This window comes from Urocampus carinirostris, chromosome 7 (genome assembly GCF_059441175.1).
Source record: "Urocampus carinirostris isolate Australia breed hairy pipefish chromosome 7, RoL_Ucar_1.0, whole genome shotgun sequence".
NCBI lineage: Eukaryota > Metazoa > Chordata > Actinopteri > Syngnathiformes > Syngnathidae > Urocampus > Urocampus carinirostris.
Genome location: NC_142355.1, coordinates 22,633,892 through 22,653,410, shown reverse-complemented (window position 1 = coordinate 22,653,410; position 19,519 = coordinate 22,633,892). Strand labels below are relative to the sequence as shown.

Below are 19,519 nucleotides of genomic sequence, written 5' to 3'. Positions count from 1 at the left end.
CCACGTGGGAGCCAGGGGGGGGGCTGATTTGGCCTCACCATCATGCCAATGTCAGATCATATGGTCCTAACTGGTTCAATCTGAATAATGTGTGCAACAGTGCTTTTAGATAGTAAGATGTCAAGCAAGAACAGGTCACAGCAACCTAGCAGGTCGGCTCAAGTCTTCTATCTAATATCTGAGAAGAATAATCTAACAGTTTGATGTACATCTGTTCTCCGATTGATGGGCTAGCCGCCAGCTAATTCCTGTAGTGCAGATAGGTAGATTTCCCCCCCCATTAAAAAAAAATCTTTGATTTTAGGTTGTAAAAGGAATTTCCAAATATATTGTAGGTCAATGTTTGTCATAAGAGGCTATTGCTTTATTTATTGAATCATATTAGAATTTAGTTTTCAGGAGGTTTGATTAGGTTCACTAGGCTATGTGCATCTTTTTAATATTTTTTGATGAACATTTGATCTTTCTGGCCCTCAGCTTGTAGCAAAACAGTTGACTTTGACACCGCTGACGTTTACCGTTCCCTTATAACGCAAATAACTGTTTGTGACATTACAAGATTTGCCCTGCACTCAACTGTTATTACATAATGTTCTTGCAATGTCCTGGCCGAGAGGGGAGGGAGATTTTGCCATTATGATGGGTTTAAACACTACAATTATAGGCTTTTTTTGAGGCCACGGTTCATCTCCAAACGACAAGCTATTTGATTTTTGGCTTCACTAACTGTTGGACTATGTTTATCAGATATGCTTGAGAGACCTGATTATTTTTACGCCGATGTGTTTACTTCAGGTGTGATCCGTCACGTGGGAGACGCCTTGAAGGACCACTCCTCCAAGTCACGGGGGAAAGTGTGTGCAATTGGAATCGCCCCATGGGGCATCCTGGAGAACAAAGAGGATCTTATCGGGAAAGATGTAAGTCATGAAACAAAGAAGAACCTTAAATGATGGAGCAACCGGCAAGAGAACGTCTCCTTTCAGGTGACCAGACCCTACCAAACGATGGCCAACCCTCTGAGCAAGCTGGCTGTGCTCAACAACAGCCATTCGCACTTCATCCTCACAGACAACGGCACTTGCGGAAAGTACGGCTCAGAGGTCAAACTGCGCCGCCTGCTGGAGAAACACATCTCGCTGCAAAAGATCAACACCCGTAAGTGACAGCAAATGTGAGGATAGTGTTGGGGGGTGGCATCACCTGATGGATGGAGAGCTTCCTCTGTGACACATGGACTTCCCTTTGTCATCCTATGCCTGGAGCTCTGATAAGGCAGGGACAGCAAAGGGATGCTCAGGTGTCACCACAAACTCCGCTTACTTTTCTGCAATTTATGTCACATTTTACTCTCAAAGTGTTGTATTTTACAATGAAAACAGATTGACTGTTTTTACTGTGGTCTACAGGTCTAGGCCAGGGTGTCCCACTGGTGTGTCTGATAGTAGAAGGAGGTCCGAACGTCATCTCCATCGCACTGGAAAGTCTGCGGGACGAACCTCCTATCCCGGTGGTGGTGTGCGACGGCAGTGGCCGTGCCTCCGACATCATTTCTTTCGCACACAAATTCTCGGAGGACGGCGGGTACGTTTTTATGCTCTAGGCACACACTGTACAATAAAGAATATGGGAGGCAAGGGCCACTTTATTTATTTTAATTGGACATCACTTTTACAACAACAACAGCAGTGACCAGATATTAAGGTCTTAACTTAGTTAGATCAGGAAGATTCTTCTGCTACCTGGATCAGGAAGATTCTCCTGCTACCTGTACTACCCGTTTCATTTGGGGGAGCAAACCCCAACCCGAAAACCCAGCCTGGAGTGGGATGGCTGTCGCCAGGCTGTACTTTCCCAAGACACACCACAGTGGTTCCCTGACAACCCAGGCGGTTAAGGGAACCGCAAACTTCAAAATTATTAAAAAAAGAAATCTTATTTTTTGGCAATGGTCAAAAAACTGTGACCCAATAAAAATGTATTCTACTAAACAGAACTCCATCCCATTTTTACCTTCACAACCAAACTAAGAAAAACCTGTTCACCACAAAGGTTTGCCCCAATTGGCAGAAAATGTTGCTGATTTTGTGTATTTTCGTGTTGCTTTAAGATATTTTATCTTGCTTCTTGAAACAAATTGTACATAAAGCATGGTGGTTGACTGGTTAGCTTGTCTGCTTCACAGTTTAGATGTCCTGGGTTAATTCCAGCTACCGGCCTCCATGTGTGGAGTTTGTATGTTCTCCCTGTGCCTGAGTGGGTACTTGTCCAGGCACTCTGGTTTTCTTTTACATTCCAAAAAGATGCGTGTCCGGTTGATTGGTGACTCTAAATTGTCCCTAAGTATGGTAGCGATTGTGAATGGTTTTATTTCTATGTGTACCTTATCATTGGCTGGCAGACAGTCCTGGGTGTCCCCTGCCTATTGTCTGATGTCAGCCCGACATGACCCATGTATGAGATAAGTGGTTCTGAGAATAAATGAATGAATGAATTTGGCAATAGAAAAAAACCTCAGTAAAAAATACCTTCCCCTCTACTTAACAAAACTCACACCCATTTCTACTTCCACAAGATAAAAACTTGACTACCAAAATAATTCCTACCCCAATTGGCAGTATATATATTTTTTGGGCTTTGAGATATTTTAAACAGTCAGAATGTATGTACGTAACATTTAAAATGAGTAAAACAAAATCTTATTTCACAGATGGTAGAGGATTTTGCACATTTTACGTAATATTTTTTTCTACAATTAGGAAAAAAACAATCTAAACAATATACAATGTGCCAGATAGGGTAGTTTTACTTAATTGAAATAGTATTCGTCTTAATTTGATAAACAAGTGAAATAGCTAAAAAGTAGAAAAATGACCCTTAAAATAAGAAACATTGGTGGGATGCCCCATGCATTTGGTTAGATGTCAAAATTTATAATCCCTTAAAAACTTTCCAGAACAATCGTTCCATCAGTGTTGGTTAAAAATATGGTCGAATGGCATTGATACAAAATCATCACTTTTAGAGATGACAAGAATTTGATGTTACTATGTTGTCAAAGAGTGCAATCAATTTATAATGGCTAAAAATTTGTGAAAATATGTTAACTGTTCATTTAGGTTTATGCTTCGGGTCGCAACCAAATCTAGGGACATTAAGGATCCTCAGATCGTAATTTAAGTTGATTCTGTTTTTCATATAGGACAACTACAAAGAAGATTGCATTGGGTGCCAGTTTGTTATTTTGACTATTATGCACTGTTTACATTATTCTTATTATCGGCCAATGATGTTACTGCTCTTTGATACCACACCCTTTAGGGTGGATCTACTTTTTTAAACTTGAAGATTTAATAAAAAGATAGGGCTTTCCGAGGTAGGCTTTTAGAACAGGTTGGAACATTTGGGTCCTCGCCTGTTCTCTGCTTATTTTGAGTGTCCACTAAATTATAATAAACCTAACATTGGAAACCCTGAGAGATCAAAGGATAAAAAAACTGGAATTTGGGTAACTTGGGCTTACTTTAAAACATACTTTAAATCTTTTTTCTAAGAAAGATGCCATAAAAGCTACATTAATAGCCACATTAAATGACATAAAGTTCTTAAACTTTGATGTCCTATAGACTTGTGAGCGATGACGTTCGAGACCAACTCCTGGTGACCATCCAAAAGACGTTTAACTACAGCAAGAGCCAGTCCCAGCAAATCCTGCTCATGGTAATGGAGTGCATGAAGAAAAGGGAACTGGTGAGTCAAGGAATAAAAGAAAAATTCATACGATGTCATCTGAAAGCCATGTGTGCCTCAATAAACACGTACATCAAGCGTTTGGTCTCCACGCTCATTCATCCGCTCATGTGTTATTTTTTATTTTTTTTCCAATTAACATATTGACTCAACATAATCCCTACCACCTGCTTTCTCCTCCTCGCCGTGCTCATGCCCGCCATGTGGAATAATCCGCATCATCCCCATGCATCAAGTCAAAGGTTGCAAAGTGGCGACCCTCACAGTCAAATGGTGCACCAAAGTGTGAAGAAAAAAGCCTTTTAATCCTCAAAGTGTCCGCTTGTTGAATCAATGAGGCACCAAAGTGGTTTGATAGGTTTAATCTGCTACATTTTGGATGCCCAAGATCCAAGCACAGACATTGCCTTGGCTTTCGGACTCATCCAGCTACGGTAAGCATGCACTATGTAACACAGATGGAAGGATCCATCTCTTTAATCCTTAGTCTGGTTCCTCTCAGCTCAGAGTGCTATCACACAGTCACCAGAGGGCATCCATCCGTATTAGACCACCTAATGCTTTCAGACACCCAGATAAGCAATTTAAACGGACCTAAAAAAAAAACACGACCTAAACAATGTAAAACTTTAAAAGAGATGCTTTTGGGTTTAAAATGTCATGACCTTCAGGTGAATCACTGTCTAGTGCCATAGCGTAATCGCTTTACCCTAAATGCATCTCTAGTGAGCAGCTGGGCCAAAAATAAATAAAATAGTTCACTAGTTGGAACCAATGTTTACTAAATTTACAATGGCTTACAATTTGAAAATATTGTCACTTTATGTGGCGCCATTTAGTTTTCTTTGTTTAAATTGTCTCTTTATGGAGTTAAATTATGGCCAAAAGTTTTGAATTTGAAAAACAGAATTGAATTGGAAATCAATTTAATCATCTTGAATCTGGAAAAAAAATCTGTAATGTGAAAAAGCCTTGCAAAATGTGTATTTCTTTTCAAGAGCATAAAAAAACTCATTTTGTTACATATAGATGTTTTTTTTACTTGACAGCAATGATACATTTAATATTGGCAGAATAACAAACCTTTGAATTACTCTTTAATAAACCATTGAGGGTCGATTTAAGTCATGAAAAAACAAAACAAAAAAAATGTATGGATACATTTTCTTGTAAATGACAGCAACAAATACAAATGAAACCTCAATATGAATTTGATTTTATTTCGAGATTGTTTTGATTAAAAATAGCTTTAATTTTCCACTTTTACATGTCAAGTTCTCTAAGTTTGAATTATGTTTTTTTTTCAATGAAAGCAACAATAAATTAAATATAACGATTATTATGGGCAGCACGGCGGTGCAGTGGTTAGTACGTGTGCGGCACAGTTCTAAGGTCGTGAGATCAAACCTTCCTGTGTGGAGTATGCATGTTGTCCCTGTGCTTGTGCGACTTTCCTCAGGGCACTCCGGTTTCTCCCACATTCCAAAAACATGCATGTCAGGTTAATTGGCCGGTCCAAATTTTCCGTAGGTGTGAATGAGAGAGTGAGTTGTCTGTATCTGTGTGCCCTGTGACTGGCTGGCAACCAGTTCAGGGTGTCCCCTGCCCACTGCCTGAAGATAGCTGAGATGGGCTCCAGCACCCCCCAACCCTACTAAGGATGAGCAGTGCAGATAATGGATGGATAACTATTAGTCAAGTCAAGTCATTTTTATTTGTATAGCCCTTAATCACAAAGAGTCTCAAAGGGCTTCACAGGATTGCGCAGACTATTTTTTCAGATTATTATTACAACATCCCCTGATCTGGAACCAACATGAGGGCAAGGAAAAATTCAAAAAACCTCAACATGAGAAAAATGAAGAAACCTTGAGAAGGGACCGCACATGAGGTATCCCCCTTCCAGGATTACCAGACAGCAGAGGATGTTGCAATTGCAAATAATACAGAGATATTTTTTACGAAAAGTTTAGGTTATTCATATGCTATAGAGTAGAAGTGAGTTTTAAGCTTAGATTTAAACATTTCCACTGAGGTTGCAGATCGGATCTTAGTGGGAAGGGCATTCCACAGCACCGGTGCCCGGATGGAGAACGCTCTCGAACCACCGGAACACTTCTTGGCTCTTGGGATCACCAGAAGACCTGCGCTCTCAGAACGAAGGCTTCGGTGTGGAATATAGGGGGAAATCAGATCTGAAAGATATGAGGGGGCAAGTCCATGTATGATTTTGTATAATACTAAGAGAACCTTGAAATCACATCTTAGGCTAACTGGGAGCCAATGCATGTTAGCCAAAATCGGGGTGATGTGATCGGACTTTTTTGTCCTAGTTAAAAGCCTCACTGTTACTCCTTAAACAACTCAACAATTGACTAACAAACAAAAATACATTCAGAGATATGTCTTTTTTTTACATGACATTGCTGATATATATATTTGAAATTAAAATTGTATTCCTTTTTGGATACAAACCTTTTTTACTTTCATATTTTCTCCATTTTCCTTTTGTCATATTTAGGTCTTTTTTAGGTTCCATATCTGTATGTTACAGGGGGCGTGGTCTCAGTTGAACAGGGGCATGGGATCAGAGTTACAACTCATGCAAAATGCTGCAAAACCTTCACGAGTGGTGATGCCTTCAAGTCAAATCATGTTTATTTATTTCACCCTTATTCACAAGGAGTCTCACAGGGCTGCAAAGAGCACAGACTATTGCAAACTACAGACTATTATTTCATCATCCCCTGATATAAAACCTACATGAGGGCAAGGAAAAACTCAAAAACCTCAACAAGAGGAAAATGAAGAAACCTTGCGAAGGGACTGCACATGAGGTAATCCCCCTTCCAGGATGAGCAGGCTGCAGTGGATTTTGCATTAACAAACAATACATTTAAAAATAAATCATAAAATAATTTAAGTATAACATAAAATAAAAAATAGAAAATAGAATCAAATGACAAGATTGCAATGGAAAGACGTTTAACTACAGCTGCGTGTAAGGTCAAAAATTATCCCATAGGTTTTTATTCTTCAAAATCTTTGACAATATAAAAACTTGTAATATTGTCATATTCCGAATATTTCTCATGAAATGTGTTTATGACTTGATGCCATTAGTATTTTTAATTTTTCCACATCGAATTTTTGACTGTATGTACTGGTAGGACATGCATCCAATGGGTTAAACATAATTACAGTAGGGCGTAGGGAATCAAAATTATATTTAACCTGAAAAAAGATTGAAATGATAGTTTGACGACATTTCTCAACATAATCAAAATAAAGCTGAGTAAATTATTTTTAGTTTGAAATTCAATTTGGTTTTTCAGTATCACAATACATGATCATACAAGGCAGCACGGCTGCGCAGTGGTTAGCGCGTGTGCAGCACAGTTCTGAAGTCATGAGATTGAACCTTCCTGTGTGGAGTTTGCATGTTCCTCCTGTGCTTGCGTGGGTTTCCTACGGGCACTCCGGTTTCCTCCCACATTCTTGCATGTCAGGTTAATTGGCCAGTCCAAATTATCCCTAGGTGCTAATGAGTGAGTTGTGAGTCTGTCTCTGTGTGCCCTGCAACTAGCTGGGAACCAGTTCAGGGTGTTCCCTGCCCACTGCCCAGGGATAGCTGAGATGGGCTCCAGCACCCCCGTGACCCTACTGAGGATAAGTGGTGCAGATACTGGATGGATGAATGGATATAACAATACATTCTGCCATATAACCAAATACGATGTGATTATTCAGGACCCACTGAATATAACTTCTGTTGCTGTAATAAGATTGTTCCAATCTGCTTAAGGATCACAAGAACATTCAATAGTTTCAGAATTCAAATGTTCTACCGCTTTGCAACCTTTATTTCACCTGTTTAAACAATCACATCCATCTCCATCACCTGTCATTTCTTTTCCAACATATTGTTTTCTTCTCCGGCACAAACAGATCACAGTTTTTCGTATGGGTTCCGAGGGTCAGCAAGACATAGAAATGGCCATACTTACTGCCTTGTTAAAAGGTACTATCAGTTGCGAAACATCATTTGCAAGACTCCAAATTGTTCTTCTTTTTTGCTCCTGCGCAACTTTTGTTTGTATTTTCCCAGGAACAAACGCTTCAGCGGCTGACCAGCTCAGTTTGGCTCTGGCATGGAACCGAGTGGATATTGCTCGCAATCACATATTTGTCTATGGCCACAATTTGCCTGTGAGTAGCTCGCGTTAGGTGTCAAATTGGCGATTTTAGGTTCGGATTAGGGGTCATGCGACACTGTTCAAGAGTGTCACTTTCCATTTTTGAATATCACATCACATTTTGTGGTTAGCAGAAACACTATTACTATGCAATAAAACAATCAAGCTAGGCTAATTATTGTTGAGTTCAATTCAATGCAGCTAAAATGAGGACTGTTGACGATAAAGCCAATACCCAATACCATGGGTGGTCAAAATAGTTGTTCAACATAACCATTGAATAACATACTCTAACCATAATACTCTGGAGCCGTCACAGACTCTGCCGCAAATTACATTAACCAAACGGGGGAGCTATGCTCTGAATCAAATGGACTGAAGGCAGTGGAGTAGTTCCGACGCTGAGATGTTCACATTTTTTTTGTTTTTCCTTTTTAATAACTTTTTATCTAGCTTATTCAATCATATTTAAGCCTTTTCTATCCTTTATTAAAGAAAAGAGAGTTTTAAAAATGCTATCATTTTTGTAGGTGCTTGGGTTGAATTTGGGGGTCCGCAAGAAGGGGCGGTTACATCCATGGTGTCATGTACTCTGAATAATGTGAGAGGTCAGTTTTAAATGCAACACAAGGGTTTTTTTAATCAACAAATGAATATCCAAATAACTAGAAGGCAATTAAAATTTGTGTTTTGTGTTTTTTAAAAAAAGAACATTTCTAATTCCGATTTTGACCAGAGACTTTTATTTCGTTCACTTCCGGCTAAGTCAATAGTATAGCAAACACAAAAACAGCTTTACATCGCAAGACGGTAAATAAAAGCTTGATTCAACAAGCTATCTTTCCCACCTGTGAGGTTAAATTAGCGTAAGATATTTTTGTTACTTTTGTTATGTTTTAAATGTAACATGTAAGCAAGGCGGGGGAAAAAAACTGAACTTTTTGAATTATTTTTCTTTTTGTGGTGAATTGTAGCCTATTGAATGAATAGAACTACGCTAATTCAAGTTCTAGGTACTTCACAAATCAGACGTTGTCACATGGGCTATTACACACAATGACAAAAATAATGTCTATATTCACTAAATAATGTAAATGACTTGCTAAATTGGTTATAACTTAAGGAAAGTTAGCTAGATCAACTGCTTGGAATCTTAGCTCTTTCCATTGAACTGTATTTTTTTTTTTTTTTACAAAATCTATTAAATGTAATTCTCTTTAAAGGGACATTGTGTATTATTTAGCGCCTCCCATTGGTAAAAAAAATACAACATTGATTTGATTAATCAGAAGAAAAACATTACCTAAACATTCTTTTCATTTTTAAATACTCCTAGGTTGGGAAACTAATATTCATTCTATGTGAAATGAGTCTCCCGGTTTCCCACAAGTTGTAGCTCCAGGTCATCCGTTTAGTGGGAAATGGATCTAGCGTTGGTGACTAACACAGCTATTGCTCTCCCTTCCGACGTCGCCTCACTCGATTCCTGGACGCCATAACAGTCCACAGATCAGCATTTCTTTGTGCTCCTCTAACTTTTCTCAAAGTCCGATTAAATTGATGAATTTATTCTCAATGTGACAAGCTGCTAAAGTCTAGTTGTTTTGAATCGAAAACGTAGACTGCACATGCCCAAATCGGCTGTTTGACTGACAGCATACACAAGCCTATCAGAGGCGTGCACACAGTCAGTCACACCCACCCAACACAGAGTGCCCTCCCTTATCTGTCCCCACTGTCTGCTGTCTATCAGAAACACAATGCATGATATGTTGATATTAATGACAATAAAGACAATTCACTTTGATAAAAAATCAGCTAAGAAGTGAACCAGCAACAACTGAAGTGCGAAGTTGGGAGGGGTCTCTGTTCTTGATTTTATTGTGACAATTATTTAAGTCCAACAGGGAGTTGGAAAAAATAACTATTCATTGTCATTTTTTTCTTCATTCTTTCTTATTTCATGGGGTTGTCTGAAAGTACTGAACCGGGGGAACTGTGTTCATGTTAATCTGCATAGGCAGATCTAATTCAGAAAAAGTCCCTACCACCTTGGACCCACATATTTGACGTTACTCTTATCTGGTAGCCCGCCGGTGCCATTGCTAACACGACAACAGCGGTGGCCCCGTCCCAAGAGAAACAGAGGAGTCCTGCCAATGCCCCTCGCAACAAAAACAGGGGCAAGAAGGGAAAGGGAAAAGGAAAGACCAAACCGGAACCTCCTGAGGAAACAGATCCAAGAAAGTTGGAGCTCATGCGTTGGGTAAAAGACTACCTCATCCAAATTAAGTTGGCAAGATCCGTGTATCTCAATAATCTTGTTTGATCATTTCTGTCGTGTAGGTTAATTCTCTGGAACAAGCCATGATGGATGCTCTGGTCCTGGACAGAGTGGACTTTGTCAAGCTGCTTCTAGAAAACGGTGTCAACATTCACCACTTCCTCACCATTCCCAGACTAGAGGAGTTGTACAATACGGTCAGTTCGAGTGCAATTGTCATTAATATTGATTTGGTTCACCTGTGCCCGCTCATTTGGCGCCAGCCGCTTGGGGCTAACTGATTGGTTCCCTGTCCTTTTATAAGCCCAGTCCTGTCACTCTCCGGTTGTCAGTCCGTCAATGAAACTCTGCCCTGCAAAACGTGGGTTTTGACTCTGTCCGGTCCCCTGCCTGTGTTTCCTGTCTGGTATTGCTCCCGTCTATTTTGTCCGGTTTAATATCGATCTCCAGTTTATTTCCCGTGTAGTTTGTCCTGTTGAATTTCGATATCCAGTTTTGCTATCAGTCCTGTCTATCCCGTCCTGTCCGGTATCGCTCCATCTGTCCGATATCTGCTCGAGCAATTGCTATCGATCTCGTCGGCCTCTGGCTTCCTGTCATTCCACGCCAGACTGCTGCCTTAAGTCTTCCGCCCAATGATCGCCAAATCACTGGTGTTTGGGTTAACGTGCATGACAGCCCCATTTCCCATAAAATGAAAGCTTGTGTGAGAAACGTCTTGCGTTTTGGTTCTCCCCCTGTTCCGTTTCTTGACAGCAATTATAATTAGGGTTGCATATAAATGAATTTAATTCAGCAGGAAGTTGATTTAATCGTGTGGCAAATGAAAATAAACACAAGAAAAAATGGGTACAATGAAAAATACACCTTTTATTTAATATCCTGAAAATTCCTACAAAAAATTAAATCAAATGAAAAAGCCCTATCGAAAACCAATCAGGCACAATGCTTGGTCAGTAGAGACAACCAGGTAAATCTATGAATGCGCCTTTTTCGGGTGGATGGGCAAATAAAGAACAAATTAAGATCCATGCATCCATTATCTTCCGCTTATCCGAGGTCGGGTCGCAGGGGGAACCAGCCTTAAAAGGGAAGCCCAGACGTCCCTATCTCCAGCCACCTCCTCCAGCTCATCCGACGGGATCCCGAGGCGTTCCCAAGCCAGCCGAGATACATAGTCTCTCCAGCGTGTCCTGGGTCGCTCCCGGGGCCTCCTGCCAGTGGGACGTGCCCGGAACACCTCCCGAGGGAGGCGTCCAGGAGGCATCCTTATCAGATGCCCGAGCCACCTCAACTGGCTCCTCTCAATGCGGAGGAGCAGTGGCTCTACAAATTAAAATCAAATTTTAAAAAAACTTTATCCCTGTAAACCAAGAACATAACACAAATATGTGCATTTTGTAAAGTACATTCAGCAGTCAGAAACAAAGTCTGTAACAAAATCATCTCCCGATTCTCAACAGAATGTTATTAAGCAGATTTGACGACTGACATTTGTCATTTTTTACATTTAGTAACTGACGTTTGTTCTTTGGACTGCATGCATCTGATTTTTAATACCTTTGTCAGGCATACTCCGGCATAACGTTCAAGCTCTCTTTCATAGCAAAATATACATGTAAAAAATGTACAATGTATGTGATAACAACTGTAATGATTGAATGTTACTTGAAACATCCTGAGGCGAGTCAGACTCCGTTTTATTCAGCGGTCTGACTGTTCACGCATGACTGAGGTACTGCCATGATACGCAAGGTCTGCTTTCCAACATTTACAAGTAATATTATTATTTGCCGTATCTACTCCCACATATACTTGATATTGATTCTGTCATTTCTGTATGTTGCTTCTAGAGACAGAGACGCTATTGCACATGACTCTCGGTCTGGATTCAATTTAGAGATGCCTCAGTCTGTTGGAAAAATGTGTCCGGCAACAGTAGTCGGTATTGGAATTCATTGTCCACGTATTCTATTATTAATAAAGTCGTTGCAGCCCTTGTCCTGGTGCATTTATAATAATTCACTATACTCGCTGGTAACAAATATCAATTGAGCAACACAGTCAACTTTTGGTTTTCCTTTTTAGAAACTTGGTCCTGCAAATACTCTGCATGCTGTCGTTAGGGATGTTAAAAAGGTAAATGATATCCTCATCAAGGTTATTTTTATAATCATATTAGTTTGTGTTAATCGCACTTCTGTCAATTTACTTACAGGGAAACCTTCCCCCGGATTACCAGATCACCTTGATCGACATTGGCTTGGTTCTGGAGTACCTCATGGGTGGAGCTTACAGGAGTAATTACACCAGAAAGGCTTTCCGCAACCTCTACAATACTCTGTATGGACTCAAAAGGGTGAGCGTGGGATTAATGAATTCAAAATAGCTTGAAATTTGGATTCTAATGTCCTTGTGGTGTCCTTCCTGTGTTCTCAGCCCAAAGCCCTCAAGCTTCTCGGAATGGAGGTGAGCTTCTCCATTTTGAACCCAACAACACTAATGTTATATGAAATTAGAAAAGCAAAAATATATATGTGTAATTTTTCGGGGGGTAGGATGACGAACCCCGTCCGAAGGGCAAGAAAAAGGCGAAGAAGAAAAAGGAAGAAGAGGTGGACATTGACGTGGACGACCCGGAGGTGTGTCGCTTCAAGTATCCTTTCCACGAGCTAATGTTGTGGGCGGTGCTGATGAAGCGGCAGAAGATGTCGCTCTTCTTGTGGCAGCGTGGGGAAGAGGCAATGGCCAAAGCACTAGTGGCCTGCAAGCTCTTCAAGGCCATGGCCCACGAGTGCTCTGAAAGCGAACTGGTGGACGACATCTCCCAAGACCTGGAGAACAACTCAAAGTTAGTGTCCTGTTAGTTTTCATTTATGTTACTTTGCTACGTATCTCCCTAACTAAACTATAAATCAACTCCAAAACATTGTTATGCTTGCCCATTTGTCAAACTCATGGCTCGCGGGCCAAATTTTTTTAAGATGCCAGCGAGACAATGCTAAGAGAAGCACAAGAAAAAATAAACTGCTCGTGTATGACTTTTGGGTCTATTTGGACTTCATACTATTGATATGAATTTCCATTCCATTTCAAATTATCGAAATAATTAGCAAACAATTGAGCTTAATTTTTTCTACATTATTCTCTTACTTAATATTTTTATCATTAATACATTTAGCAAGTTTTTTTCTAGCTCTTTTTATTTATTTTTTTCACTCTCTAGCCACTGGAAAAACAGTTTGTTAGTCTCTGTAATAATAGTCTCTAGTCTGTATAACCCTTTAATACTTCAAGTGATTAAGGGATATATGAATAAATACGACTTGACTTGACCTAAAACCATAATTTGCAGTTTGAAATATGTCCACTGGATGTCGCCAAACTCTTGTGCTACTCGCAAAGCACCCACTGTAGCTGTATTTTCTGACTACCATTAAGGAAACCCACCCAATGTTATTTCACTAAAATAAAAGTCACATGAAGAAAATGTGATAAATAAAAAAATTAAAAATAGCACCTGGGTGTCTTTGCAGAAGTTTAAAGAAGCCTATGCTCTGTTGTAGAATAGATATGAAATCTGACAGGGAAGTTTTCATATTCTGGTAAACATTTTCATAAAAAAATAAAAAAGAATAAGAATTATCTATAATAATTACCTAAAAAGAGCAAGTACTGAATTAGAAAGCAACAGATACTCGAGCCCATATCGTGCAAGTGCATATAAAAATGTGACTATATTGTTTAACAATTAAGGTATATAATTGAACAATTTGGGATTTAAGGAAACTAATGTCTCGTGCTAGCTGGTTTAAGATAATACCTTACCATAAAATGTTCTCTTGTGTTCCTTCAGTTAGATCAGCTATCTGACCTATATATATATATATATATATATATATATATATATATATATATATATATATATATATATATATATATATATATATATATATATATATATATATATATATATATAAAACACGCACATATAGCTTAATTGTTAATGTCATGTTTACTGATGTGAAGCACCTGTGCCCGCTCCTTTGTCGCCAACTGACTCTGATTGGCTCCCTGTCCCTATTTATACCCACTCCTATCAGTCCGTCTGCGAACTTCAGTTAACACTAGGCAAGCCTTTTTTCGACCCTGACTCCCACCTGTTTTTTGCTCCCATCTGTCCCCCGGCTTCAACCCGTTTATGATCCTGACCACGTCTACTCGCCCGTCCCGGCTTTCGACCTCTTTTTGTCTCCGACCACGTCTACGCTCCTTTCCTGGATTACGACTCGCTTCCGACCCCTACCACGTTTTAGCTCTCCAGTCCCGGCTACTGACCCGTTTTTCCGTTCCCGACATTGCCATCGCTCGTCACGGAAGATCCACTTCCGCGTTCAGAGCGACCTGCTTCCCGTGTCCAGCAACCACTGGATCGTGGGCGCAACCTTTTCTCTTTCTTCGAATAAAACTTGTGAGAAACACAACGCAAGTGGGTCCTGTCTCTGTTCTGGTCTTGACAGTTAAATAATATGGTTACATTTTTATATGCGCTTGCATTATGGGCTCGAGTATCTGTTGCGTTTCCATTCATATGTATATATGAGTATGCATCAGTCTGGAACCACCGCTTATCTTCTAATCTTGCTCTTGTTTCGTGCTTCCAGAGAGTTTGGCCAGCTGGCTTACGAGCTGTTGGACCAATCTTACAAGCACGACGAACAGGTAGCAATGAAGCTGCTCACATACGAGCTGGTGAACTGGAGCAATTCCACCTGTCTGAAGTTGGCCGTAGCCGCCAAGCAGCGAGACTTCATCGCCCACACGTGCAGCCAGATGTTGCTCACAGACATGTGGATGGGCTGCCTGAGAATCGGCAAGAACCCGGGCCTCAAGGTTTTCCTCGCCTTCAATGTCTTATTGAGTCAAATGCGCAGTTGGAATAAAGGCTCATTTGCGTATATTATCTTCAGGTCATTTTAGGAATCATCTTTCCTCCGCTGATTCTGCTGCTGGATTTCCGTCTGGGTGAAGACGTGGCCTACGCTGCGCCTGTAAGCAAAGACGAGGGAAAGGACAAAGACGACGACGCAAAATCGAGCAAGGTCTTCATTGTTATGATCATCTTTTCTCTTAGTTGTAAAGTTCTCAAGGACGTTGAGGAAGTACATCCTGAACTCTCATCCGAGTGTCCCAATCAGGTCAAACTTCTTTTACCATGCCTTGTAGGACCCCAATGACGCCACGTCCCGGAAAGGAGATGAAGAGGAAGGCAACACTAATATCCGCAAAATCCCGATTGGCAAAAGATTGTTTGAGTTTTACGACGCCCCCTTTACTAAATTTTGGTTCAACACAGTAAGTCTCCGTTTTAATCATAAAGCACATGTGAAAAAAAACTAATACCTCACCATAAGATGTTCTCTTGTGTTCTTTCTGTTAGATCTGCTATCTGGCCTACCTCATGTTATACAACTACATCATCCTGGTGAAGATGGAGCGATGGCCATCCATGCAAGAGTGGACCGTCATTGCTTACATTCTCACTCTCGGCAGTGAAAAAGTCAGACAGGTAAAATCAACAAATTTCTTTGAATTAAAACGTTTGAGCCTGCTCACTTCAGTGGTCATTTTCAGCCCTTCACAAGCTATTATGAACTTGCATCTTATTGGTTATTAAAGAACTCGCAGGCTCAATTCCCGGCTTCTCCGGGTTGAATGTCAAAGTGTCCCTGGGCAAGACACTGAACCCCCAATGACCCCTTATACGCAGATGTGCGTCTTGCATGGCGGTTGCTGCTATCGATGTATAAGTGTGTGTCTGAATGGGCAAGTGTGAAGAACATTGCAAAGCACCTTGGGAGGTCTTTAGTGACTTGAAAAGCGCTAAATAAATGCAGTCCATTGAATACTTTTTAATTTTTGAATCCATTGTCTTCCAGATTTTTGGTACAAGTGCTGAATCATTGTTTTCGTTTACCAAAATTAAATTAAATTTGGATTTTTGCTATCTGGTTTAAAATAATAAATGATACAGATGAGAAGAAAACCTTAATTTCACTTGAAACAATAACGGGCAATTTTCAACTACTGTACATGCCGTATATGTAACTAAAGCATTGTTGCTTAAGTTTGCATTAAATTAACACCAATTTTCGGTAACAATATTTTTAATGTGGGTGAATAAAAAAAAAACTAGTTTTGGCCAAGAGTGGCTTGGATTTTAAGTGTTTTCTGTTTTTTTTTTTTTTAAATAAAAACATCCCCAGTTGTTAGCGCATGTGCGGCACAGTTCATGTCTTGGGAACCTCCTGCGTGGGTTCAAATCCAGCTCCAGACTTCCTGTGCGGAGTTTGTATGTTCTCCCCGTGCGTGCGTGGGTTTCCTCCGGGCACTCCGGTTTCCTCCCACATTCCAAAAACATGCATTTCAGGTGAATTGGCCGGTCCAAATTGTCCCTAGGTGTGAATGAGCGAGTGAGTTGTCCGTCCCTGTGTGCCCTGCAATTGGCTGGCAACCAGTTCAGGGTGTCCCCTGCCCACTGCCCGATGATTGCTGGGATGGGCTCCAGCACCCCCGCGACCCTACTGAGGATAAGCGATGTAGCTAATGAGATGAGAGATGAGATGAGATCCTCAAAAATTAGATTATGTTGTTTAAGACAAGGTGACCAGGCAAAGGATTTTGCGTTGGGTAACAATACACTAAACATATTGAACATCAATTAAAAAACATCGGAAATATGTAAAATTGTCGAAAAAGCCCATGACGGCAATGACTTACAACATTGATACCCAATTGGTATCCCTGCTTATTGCTCTGCATTAGGGGTTGGAATTGGGGGTTTGGTTAACTAATGACTTCCAACGTCAGCTGTTGGGTCACATCGGTTGGGTAGAACTATCTTTGCAAAGTTTACTGCGCATAGTAGTACGACTGTGTATGAGAGCCGACCCCTGTTAAGATGGGATAAGGCGAGGAAAAAGAAGACTGCCACACAGTCATGTAGTCATGTCTTCCTATACACATATCTTCTATACAAAAATATTAAAATCTTACATTTTACCAGGAAAAATTGTTCAGTTCTTGTTTCATAAAATAGTACCGTATTTTCTACACTATAAGGCGCAGCCCTAAAAATGTTTTTTTTACCTATATTTTCCATACATAAGGCGCACCGGACTATAAGGCCCAAACAAAACAGTCGGATAGTTTAGTCAAAATTATTTACCCCTTAACATTCAGACAGCTCGCAAAGAAGCAAGTATGTGTACGGACACACATGTACGGACACGGTGTCCGTACGATGTCACCAATCACTCAAATGCGTCATTCCACAGATCATTAGGAAGGTGAAAACGCTTGGGATTCAAGAAATGCCAACCATTACTTAGTTTATTTTCAGCTGGCAACCATGTGGAGCTCACCAAAGTCGTCTTGCAGCCATCACATTCAATAACAATACGCAACCATGGTCCTCTTACATCCATGAGTGTAGTAAATCCAACTGTGTAAATCTGATGTTCTCCCGCCCATCCCAACTGGGGCAAAAATTGTAATGTGCAATTATATCTGTCAATAGCAGTAAAAAATAATGAGCTGGATGTGTCATTATCTTTGCAGATATTGATGTCTGAGCCAGGCAAACTTAAACAGAAGATCAGCGTGTGGCTGGAAGAGTACTGGAATATCACGGACCTGGTTGCCATCATCACTTTCCTCTTGGGCCTCATGCTGAGGCTACAACACGAGCCCTACATGGGATACGGCAGGGTCATCTACTGCATAGACATCATCTTCTGGTACATCCGCGTCCTGGATATCTTCGGCGTCAACAAATACCTGGGGCCCTATGTGATGATGATTGGAAAGATGGTACGCCTCGGGGATGTGACAGTGCCACAGCCGCCTCAATTTGCAACGTCCGCCCTTTTCTCTTTTCTTTCAGATGATTGACATGATGTACTTTGTCGTCATCATGCTGGTGGTGCTCATGAGCTTCGGGGTGGCCCGCCAGGCCATCCTGCACCCCGACGAAGAGCCCACGTGGCGCCTGGCTAGGAACATTTTCTATATGCCCTACTGGATGATCTATGGAGAGGTTTTTGCCGACTCGATAGACCGTAAGACTAGAATTCATAGTAAGATTCTGTTTCCTGATTCTGGGCAGATGATCACAAATTTCATGTGTTTGATGGGATGTATTTTTATAGGTACACTTAAACGGTCATATAATTAGGTGTGGACGCTGCCCTACTTACGAACGAGATAGGATGAGTTGAATTTGTTGCTTCAGTGCTATAATTTGTATGTTTAACGTTTATATAAGTATGTTTAAGGCCTGTATAACTAACCTGTATTGTTTTTGATAAAATAATGTGCTCTATAAAGAAAAATAAAGTGAAGCTTAACTTACATTTAGAAGATGGACTTCATGAGTCAGGCTTCTTCCTCCTCAGTGGTAGAAATTGGCCTGAAAAAGAAGCAATCCAACATTTTCTCAACCGCATCAAGCTTCCTCATTCCACTTTTATTTCAAATTAAACAGAACATCTCTTCTTTAAACTTTACACCAACCATATTGAATGGATGCACGAGATATTAAACAATAAAAATGTCAAAGTTCTTAGCGCGCTGGAGATACAGTAAAGTATTTTTACACACGAACTAGGAAGAGGAAGTGGATTTCTCCTTCGGGGTTGATGCTGGGTGACCTCTCACAGCGCCACGTGCCTGTAGCGGCGAATAGAAGCACTACAGTGATGTCCTGTACTCAAATGTTAGTAGGTAGGGGAGCGTCTGTACTAGCACACATGTGACATGATCTCGCAGATTCTGCCCTTGTACAGAGAATTTAGACATTATAATTTGAAGAGGGTAAAAGGTAGAACAAATTATACAGTTTGGGGATTTGGATAAATGTAGGTTTTGCGTTTTAAGTCAGTACTACTAACATAACATCTATGATTACTGAAAATGACAACTTTATGTTTGCATTTTCAACAAAATGTTATAAAAAGAAAAGAAACTTATGAAACAGGACAAAGAAAAAAATATACAAAAATATCAATATTTTGTGGTGTCAAACAAATTAATTTAAAATCAGTTATGTATTCATTATCGGTTCAACAGCAGTTTTAGTGAGCACTTTGACCATTTTATCACATTTTCTGTCCAATTTTTATGGCCAAGTCATACCTGATGTCTACATTGAGCAATGTTGGACGCAGGGTGACACTAGATGGTTCAAGAGCTCCTGCTAAAAGTGCCCTTGGGAGAAATTGAGTTTTTT

The 19,519-nt window shown here is 40.4% G+C and overlaps 1 protein-coding gene across 1 annotated transcript in view; it reads left to right on the top strand.

Moving 5' to 3' along the window:
• The window catches only part of trpm1b (transient receptor potential cation channel, subfamily M, member 1b), a 48,317-nt gene that overhangs the window by 16,249 nt on the left and 12,549 nt on the right, over window positions 1-19,519 (top strand). Inside the window, exons 5-22 of the mRNA XM_088340196.1 lie at window positions 796-920; window positions 987-1,158; window positions 1,410-1,584; window positions 3,627-3,750; window positions 7,699-7,771; window positions 7,859-7,959; window positions 10,036-10,212; window positions 10,293-10,427; window positions 12,319-12,369; window positions 12,449-12,589; window positions 12,670-12,699; window positions 12,789-13,081; window positions 14,895-15,123; window positions 15,201-15,332; window positions 15,457-15,585; window positions 15,671-15,799; window positions 17,851-18,102; window positions 18,176-18,350. Coding sequence (XP_088196322.1) covers window positions 796-920; window positions 987-1,158; window positions 1,410-1,584; window positions 3,627-3,750; window positions 7,699-7,771; window positions 7,859-7,959; window positions 10,036-10,212; window positions 10,293-10,427; window positions 12,319-12,369; window positions 12,449-12,589; window positions 12,670-12,699; window positions 12,789-13,081; window positions 14,895-15,123; window positions 15,201-15,332; window positions 15,457-15,585; window positions 15,671-15,799; window positions 17,851-18,102; window positions 18,176-18,350 — 2,643 coding nt within the window. The remainder of the gene's footprint in view (window positions 1-795; window positions 921-986; window positions 1,159-1,409; window positions 1,585-3,626; window positions 3,751-7,698; window positions 7,772-7,858; window positions 7,960-10,035; window positions 10,213-10,292; window positions 10,428-12,318; window positions 12,370-12,448; window positions 12,590-12,669; window positions 12,700-12,788; window positions 13,082-14,894; window positions 15,124-15,200; window positions 15,333-15,456; window positions 15,586-15,670; window positions 15,800-17,850; window positions 18,103-18,175; window positions 18,351-19,519) is intronic.